The 8995-nt window shown below is 25.8% G+C and overlaps 1 protein-coding gene across 1 annotated transcript; it reads left to right on the forward strand.

Annotated features, from left to right (window-relative positions):
- Positions 1–6766: 6766 nt before the first annotated feature.
- On the forward strand, positions 6767–8991 carry LOC112591277 (multidrug resistance-associated protein 4-like; the record flags this gene model as incomplete). The annotated part of the gene is made up of 7 exons (XM_025335039.1): positions 6767–6841; positions 7036–7122; positions 7285–7395; positions 7469–7603; positions 7948–8158; positions 8638–8860; positions 8930–8991. Coding segments are annotated over exons 2-7 (822 nt in total), but the record flags the coding sequence as incomplete, so codon positions are not given.
- Between the last annotated feature and the right edge of the window lie 4 nt (positions 8992–8995).

The raw sequence follows: 8995 nt of genomic DNA on the forward strand, positions 1-8995 counted from the left end.
GAGTCATATTCGCAAATCATATAAGTTTAAATCGGTCTGTTCAGCCTTAACGCCATAGCTGAGTCAAAATCCTTTTAAATTGTTTATTTTGATTGAAGATTGGTACGATTTTGGTACAGATTTATATATTTGTCGTTATAAAATACATATTATTAAAATATTTTAATATTGAATATTGATTAGTCATCTGTATTAGTGAGACAGTTATTATCAAATAAGGTGTCGGTCGCATCTCTTATTTTACAACAAGTCGTTGTTTTACATTAACATTTTGAGCCAGAATGTAATAGTTAAGTGCTATTCGGCTCAGCTGAACAAAATAAAGGTTTAATGACCAGTTGGTCATAATTGCTGTTTTCAGTCAAGGAGTTGCTCGATTAATCAGTATGGTCAATATTGTACCGAATTTTAGTTATTGTTCATTCATTATTACAACTTTTTATTTTTATACTTATTGAATTGATTGAGTTAATTATACTGGCTTTTGGGACAAATATATTTAGTGGCTCAGCTAGAGTATACTGGGTACTAATAAAAGTTATCGATGGTGTTTTATTGGGTCTGTTGGCTTTTGAAAACAAAATCGTTATTTGCTTGGGAGTTTATTTAGCAATAATCGCTAAAAAGTCTATTTAATATTATCTTTATATCATTAGTTCTAAACCGTCATCTGCAGGTGCAATTTTAAATTCAGGTCAGTAATAAGAATCCTCAGAGTTTGCGCTTATGTTTTGAGTTTGCATCTATTTATTTTATTACATAATTTGTTTACCTTATACTTGTCTATCAGTGTCAAAAATAAATATTATAAAGATTTATAGGTTACCACCCCTTGAGGACTATTGATTTTTAAAGCATTTCATTTTCATTTTATCATATCATATTTTGAAGTTGGCATCTCAAATTAGCAGTTGAAGCAGTCGAGATCGGACTATTCATAATGAAAGTTTGCTAAGTTGGTCACTTTTATCAACTTTTAATATAGGCAAATTTTATATTACATTAGCCCAAATACTATCGTAATATAATAATAAGAGGGTTGGCGGTAACATTATTAAATTATTATAATATTATTATAAATCATTGTAATAGAGCGATAATATAACATGCTACAGATTATTATTATTGTTTTCGTTATTATGGTTATATGTCGATGCAAAGAATGGAGGTTATAATATTGTCTAAATACCGTTGGCCGTTGCGTCATTGTTCAATTATAACCATACTGGTTATCGTTAATTGCATGAGTTATTATTGCCTGGAGAAATGTTTTCTACTTCATCCTTTTCTTCAATCATGGAAGTTCTGATTCTATTTACCGTTTTAATACTTTTAATTTATTAGTCAGCCATTAACAGTTACCCAGCGGGTCTGTTGTCGTAGATAAAGCCGTCTAAAATAACAATTTTCATTGTATATCTGTTTCGTTTGCTCATTTGAGTTGGTGATTATTCGGCCTTCATATTCGTCAGCTTTTATTCTTTCAGCTTAGTTTATAATAGCTTGGATCTTAGTGGCGACGAATTTTCGTTCTGCTATTGAGCTTTTCAAAAGCCACGAAGCCTTCAGAATCACATTCTAAATAGCTATATGCAGATCCCTCAATGTACTGGTCCGTTGTCTCTACTGCGCCAAGTCATCAAAATAGGTGTTCTACATACATTTCGTCTTTACCATTAATATACCGGGCGAGATGCCGGCCCGTCATTTTGGGTAATAGCTCGCCTGAAATATTTTCTGTTCGGTCTGAGTTTGCACACAAATATTAGTTAATTGAAATATTATAATTCATTAATAGCTGTTTGTTATAATAGTTAATATTGTCATATGCATATTGCTCGAAGTCTAGCCCTTAGAATTGACGGTTGATTAAAAATTATAGCTTGTTCTCCGAAGTTCGTTCTATGTTTCGCAGAATATTTCATAGGTCTTCACAAAATAAAATGTAAACTTAAGCTGTTATCGTCTGGTTTGAACTCAGTTCTTATGAGAGATGGCGAAAGTTATAAATATTAATAACGCATTGGTGTTTTAAGAGGTTGAATAGCTTGAATATAAAAGAAAATTATTTTGTGTGTAATTACGATTTTGGTTTGTCGTTTTCATATATAGGAGCGAGCGGTTGTAGGTTTATGTTCAAAATACTAATGAAGAAAGCCTTCTTGTCGTAAAACTAGTTATGCTCCACTGGCAGTAATGTGTTGGGAACCTTATTATTATATTAGTTGTTCAGGAAGTTCTGCGATATTCTTCCGGTTAGTATTAGAATGCAGGCGTGGGAGTCTTATCAATAAATAAAACACGCTGGTTTATATTACTGTAATATATTTGGTTTAGTCGAAATAGATGGTGGTATCCTGGTACAGGAACACAAGTAGGAGTTCGTACAGCGGTCAGCCTTATCCGCCTCAACGGTAGTTAATATTGTCATTGTCATTGGTCAATGTATTCGATAATAACTATCTATTACATTACGGAATTGACGGTTATGAGTTAGTGTCATAATAAACATATATTATTGTTACAGCTTTAAATTATGAATTTACACTAATTGTAGCATTGGTTTGCATAAAGATAACATGCATTAGTATTCTGACCAGGCCGGGTTTGAAGTTTATTGTATTAGCAACATTGGGACACTGAATGCGCACAAAACTCAATGTACAAATTGTGGTCACATTCCGGATACTTTGTATGGGCTGATAGGATACACTGCAAAGTTGTTGAGTTCACTTGTTGAATAAATAAAAGTATATTAGTCGGTTGTTGTGTTTTAATGTAGATACTGCTTATAAAAATGAAGATAATAGATTAAATATGGGTTTTATAATTGTTGCGTCATATTAATAGCCTTGGAATAGTATTGTTTATACCCTGTATTTTTATCAAATATATTACTTTTTAGTTTGTTTATTAACTGCAGTATACAGTTTATTCTAGATAATAATTAATGCATCTAACACACGAACCGTTTAAAATATTTTAAAATTGCTCCACAATTTATTTAGACGGCTTAAACAGATTTGTTGTTATTCAAATTAAACTTTAAATAATACTTGCAGTTGAAATGATAAACTAAAATTAATATATTTTATTAAAAAATACAGAACATAGGTAATACTCACAATTTTAGAATATTAATTGTAATTTTATTATTATAAAATTAATTATGAATTATTTTTATTCTATTTATAATGTTTTTACAAAATAAATTTATCTTCACTGTCTGCTTATTATGACCTAATATACTTTATTTATTCAAAACTAAGTGAGATATGAAGCTTTTATAAAAAATTTAATTAATTGTTCCTTTAGATTTGTATTATATATGTTACATACAAAGTCCGGAATTGTACATTTTGCAATTTGTACAGTGATTTTTGTACACATTCCGAAGTGTACAATGTTGCTGTACAAAGTAACTAGATTGTACAAGTTGCGTTATACAATTCGCATGTTTACAATAATCACTGTACAAATTCCAAAGTGTACAATTGTTGTAAAATTCATAAAATTTAAAAACATATTCTAAAAATTACAATATAATAACTGTTATGTTTTAAAAGTATTTTCCTGATAAATATTACATATTATTACTTATTTTTGTGATTTGTTCAATGATTGTAGTATATTAATATGTAAAGACATTCAAGGCACCAGGTAGTGTCTAAATAATTCAAATAAATATATGACTTATTTTGGTGTAGAAAAATTAATGTACACTGAAATAGTTTAATTCAATATCGGTGGAGGGGGGGGGGGCTACTTCATGTATACTTATAATTTTAAGTAACAAAATATTTATATTAAATTACATTATAATATAATATCATCAATAATCAATTGCATAACTATAACTATTATAACATGATATGGATAATATTTGTCTTAAAAAAAACACATAAATCAATTGCTCTATTATATAAATAAAAGCGATTATTTAATGTACTGTGATTATACTGGGTGCTCAATCAAATGTATAGAATGAACATGATCTATAATGATTGAATATGTCATTTGTAGAGTTTTCTAATTTTATTTTATTTTGTTATTTCATCAAAACACATATACATATAGACAATATAGTAAGTTATGCTTATTTTATTAAATACTAGTAAAAATCTAGCGTTTGACAAATTTCTCATCTTAGTGATTTTATACATTAAGTATCAGCTTTTTGAAACCATTTAACAAAACAAACAATGGTGAAATGTCTAAAAAATTATTGATCATAATAATTAAAAACTATAATTCAAAATAAATGAAATTATAAAATTTAAATCATATATACTTCATATTATACATAATAATCTATATAATATTATCATATGTTATTCAGTGTACACATAAAATCAATCACCCGTTATAACATCATATTATCTGCAACCTATGCGACCTAGCTGACCAACTATAGGTGTTATAAATGTTGTGATTTTTTTATTCACAGGAATTTTTTACTTTAAAATTAGATAATAAACAAATTCTTTAGTAGTGTTTATCATCTAGTATAACAAGTATAACAGTATTTCCAACTTTGTTTTTAAAATATACTTTTTTACTTTAATTAATAACTTAATAACATTCTTATATAAAAAAAATAACATTTATTTAAATTACTTTAAATTATGTATTTAAATAATTACAGTATGTTTGACTTTAAGACAGTTTTTTTTTTATCATCATAAATAAATTTGTTTTATGTTATAAATATCTTGATATAATATACAAATAATCGAACAGTGTAAAATAAAGGAAACTCCATAAATTGTTCATATTCTTTACACATTTATCAGGGCATATGGTACGTAGTAAATATGATTTTCTATAATTTTATAATTTTGAATTAATTTTTTAAAAGTTTTACCATAGTGAATAATAAATTCATTTTCAAGTGCAAATAATTTACAAATATTACATAATTGTCGATTGAGAAATTTAAAATAACTTACTAAAACAAAATTCTTATAATATATATAAAAAAGAAATAAATTTGAAATATTACTATTTTGATCATCATTAAAATATACACTTTAAATTCCATAGACCTATTATGAATCAATTATTGTATAATTTGGATGATAGTTTTTTTGATTAAGAACGTCAGATTCTTATTTAAGATTCTTTATTAATTTCCTTATGTGTAAGTAATTTACAGAGAATTCATAAAAATTATGGTTTAAAAAAAAAGATTTTAGTTATTTGGAAGGTAAATAAATCATTAACTTAATAACGCATATTCAATTAAAACTTACAATATGACACCAAAATCCTATGTAAAGACGTTTGTGATTTTTCTACGATATTGTAATTAACATAATTATTAAAAAATTTCTAATTCATAATACTAATAATAAAATATTACAAAAAAACATTTTTAATTAAATAAGTTTAAAATTAAAAAAAAAAAAGTTAATCATTAAGAACACTCGAACTATAATAAAATATTAAAAATATAATATGTCCAATATTTAAATAAAGTGGCAAATATGAATAATATACTAATATATAGTTAAATCGCATAGGTTATCAAAACCTATTCAAGAATAATTTCAAATTATTATTTATTAATAATTTAAATAGAAAAAATTGAGTATAAGTAATGTCGTGTACCTTTTGATGATATACCTACCGACTACATGTGCTTCATAGGCCTGACCTACTTAAATAATATCATAATGGTTAAAATTAATTCTATCTACATCAAAATAATGATAAAATAAATAAAATTGATGACCATCTACATTTTCAACAGTTAAAATAGTTAAAACCGCAATCAACGTTCAGAGGGTGAACTAAACCTACAAGTATGACCATGGGCGAACTTGGAAATATATTAGGGGGGCAAATATATGTTAATATTACCTTTTGTTGTATAATAATTAATAGTATAAGATGATCAATATTACGAAGTTATGAAATCTCATAAAAGATTATTATCAAAAAACTGTTATTTTATAACACTGTGGTAGAGGGTCAACAACATGTGGTCTCACCCACCGCTAAAGGCTAAACACGGACCGGGTGTCCGAAAATAAACGACACTTTACTACCTACATATCATTATATAAAATTAATTATTGTTTATTATCTAACATTATTAGATAAGCAGGATAAGCTAAAATTGAAAATTAAGATATAAAAAAAACTGTTTAGTAATAGGTATAACTAGCTGTTTTGTACTTATTTTAAAACTAGATAGTAGGTATGTTAAATATCAGAGGGGGCATTGCCCCTCTTAATTTATTCTAGAGGGGGCAGTGGCCCCTCCTTGCCCCCTCAGATTACGCCTATGAGTATGACATAATTTCAGAAGTAATTTAAGAATAACTAATGACTCAAACATACTTTTAGTTGTGTTAAATGATAACTTATGTTATAAAATATCAAAAAAAATATTGGGTGTATGACAAATAAATTCCTGATAAAAATTAAATTAGATAATGTAAAATAAATTCTTGTAAAATAAAATAACGGCGATGGCATATCGTTGAATTTTCTATATTATCATAAAAATGCGTGCATATTTCCAAGTATTTCTTACAAATAATTTATTCTTTTTATAAGTGTTCATTAAATATAAAAAATTCAACCTTATTAAACAGATTTAAAAATATACGAAAAAATAATAAATAAATTTAAAGTATTTAGTATAAATTATTTTCAAATCGTTAAAGATATACTTAATTGTTTCATTAATGACCAAAGATAAATAATTTTAATTTTTAATTAAGATTTTATAAACATATTATAATAGTTAATGAATAAAATTTAGTATTTTTTTTTTTTTTTTTTTTTTTGTGTAAACACTACATATATGATTTAACATCGATATTCATGACCAGTAAATTTTTAATTTTTTTTATAAAAATAGGTTAAATATTTATTAAAATTATTTTTATTGTAAAAAAATTAGCACAACCAAAAATCATCAAAATATAATTGTTTTTACAGTGAACAATTGTTTTTTTCTTTTATCTATATATTTCATATTAAATTACCTAAATGAGTTTATTATTATTTCAAATTATGTTTTAGGTAAAAAATGGACGCTGCAGGCAATAAAGAAAAACAACTACCAAATCCTCGAGCTAAAGCAAATATCTTCGAAATCCTTACGTTTAGGTAATATTTTATTAACACTTAAATTATAACTTACATTAAAATGCTAACTTATAAGTAATAAAAAATTTAAAAAAAAAAAACTAAAATTGTAAAAGTGTTTTACTTTTTTATCAGCATTATTCAAAGTAAAATATCGACTCAAAACTAATTATTTAATTTTAGCTGGATTTTAAACCTCTTTAAAACGGGACAAAAGAGGGATTTAGAGAGCAATGATATGTACGCTATACTTGATGATGACAAATCCTCATTATTAGGATTAAAATTCGAAGAGTAAGCTTACAACATATTATTCTATTTTAAATTTATATAAATATAATGTCTTATTACATTTTCCCGATAAAAGGAGATGGAAAATCGAGATTTCAGATGCAAAAAGTACAAATAGAAAACCTAGTTTATCAAAAGTTATAGTGCAAATATTTGGTGGAAAAATCTTGTTTTATGGAATAGTATATCTGTTCAATGAAACGATATTAAGGTAAAAAAAAAAAATTAATCATAAAAATTGTTGTTTAATTTTCAATCATACAATAAAGTTTTATTGTAATTGATCCTTTGGCATTGTTTATAAAATTAAAATTTATTTTATAAAAACTATACTTGAAAAAATCGCTTTAATATGCAGTTAAATGAGTAAGTCGGTTCCAATTAAATTATATGCACAAGATAAATAAAAAAATGTTGATATTATTATAATATATCATTAGCAATAGAATTTTTTTTTTAATTATTGATAAATATCAATAAAAATAAACGGTGGTTAAATAAATCATTTTTATTTATAATATCCGAATCAGAAAGGTGAGTTTAAATTGTTTATAGAATGACTCAACCATTACTCATTGGAGGGCTGTTAACATATTTCATCCACGATGGGTCAAATATCAAAGACTTGAAATACGCATACATGTATGCATTTGGTTTGTTGTTAAACATGTTAGCTAATATAATATTGCATCATTATTCGGAAGTGGAAATGTTGCACCTAGGAATGAAGATCCGAGTTGCTTGCTGTTCAGCAATATATAAAAAGGTGAGATCACTTATCAGAAATTAATAAACAATTAAAACATGAAATTGCATCTAAAATCTATTAATATCAAAATGGTATCATTAATCTCATTAACTAAGTAAAAAAAAAAATTAAGTTTTCAAAATAGTGTCTTTTGCTCCAGCTTAATAATCATCAACAGCTGTGTATAGAAAAGTATTAATAGCATAAAATTAGAAAATTATAAGAATGAATATTTGGAGTCATGGAGACATCCATAGTTTAAATAATTTCTGTAATGTGAAAAATTTGTTTTATGTAATTAAATTTTTCATAAAAACATTGCTTTGTAACTAAAAAAAAAAAAATTGCGACAAAATATACATATTTATATATAGAATAATTTAATTTAACAGCTTTTTTGGCGTAACTGGATTTTAAAAAGTTAAACAAATGTATAATTACTAAAACATTAATATGATGATTTATATAAATTATGTATATATATATATATAATATAGGCTTTAAAATTAAGTAGAGCTTCTCTATGTGAAACTACAATTGGCCAAGTAGTAAATTTGATATCAAATGACGTAAACCGATTCGACACAGCGTTTAGATTTATACAATTTTTATGGATCGGGCCCTTGCAAACTATTTTGGTCACCTATTTTTTGTGGCAAGAAATAGGTGTATCATCAATAATTGGAGTAACTGCATTTCTTGCGCTTGTCCCATTACAAGGTATGTTCAAGAGACATCATTATCTGCAGTATAATATGCGTTTGTAAACGAAAAAATTTTTAATTTTAGGGTGGTTGGGGAAAAAGACATCGGACTATCGATCAAAAACAGCACCTAGAACTGATGAAAGAGTTA

This window comes from Melanaphis sacchari, unplaced genomic scaffold (genome assembly GCF_002803265.2).
Source record: "Melanaphis sacchari strain LSU unplaced genomic scaffold, SCAv2.0 Contig1306_pilon_pilon, whole genome shotgun sequence".
Taxonomy (NCBI): Eukaryota; Metazoa; Arthropoda; class Insecta; order Hemiptera; family Aphididae; genus Melanaphis; species Melanaphis sacchari.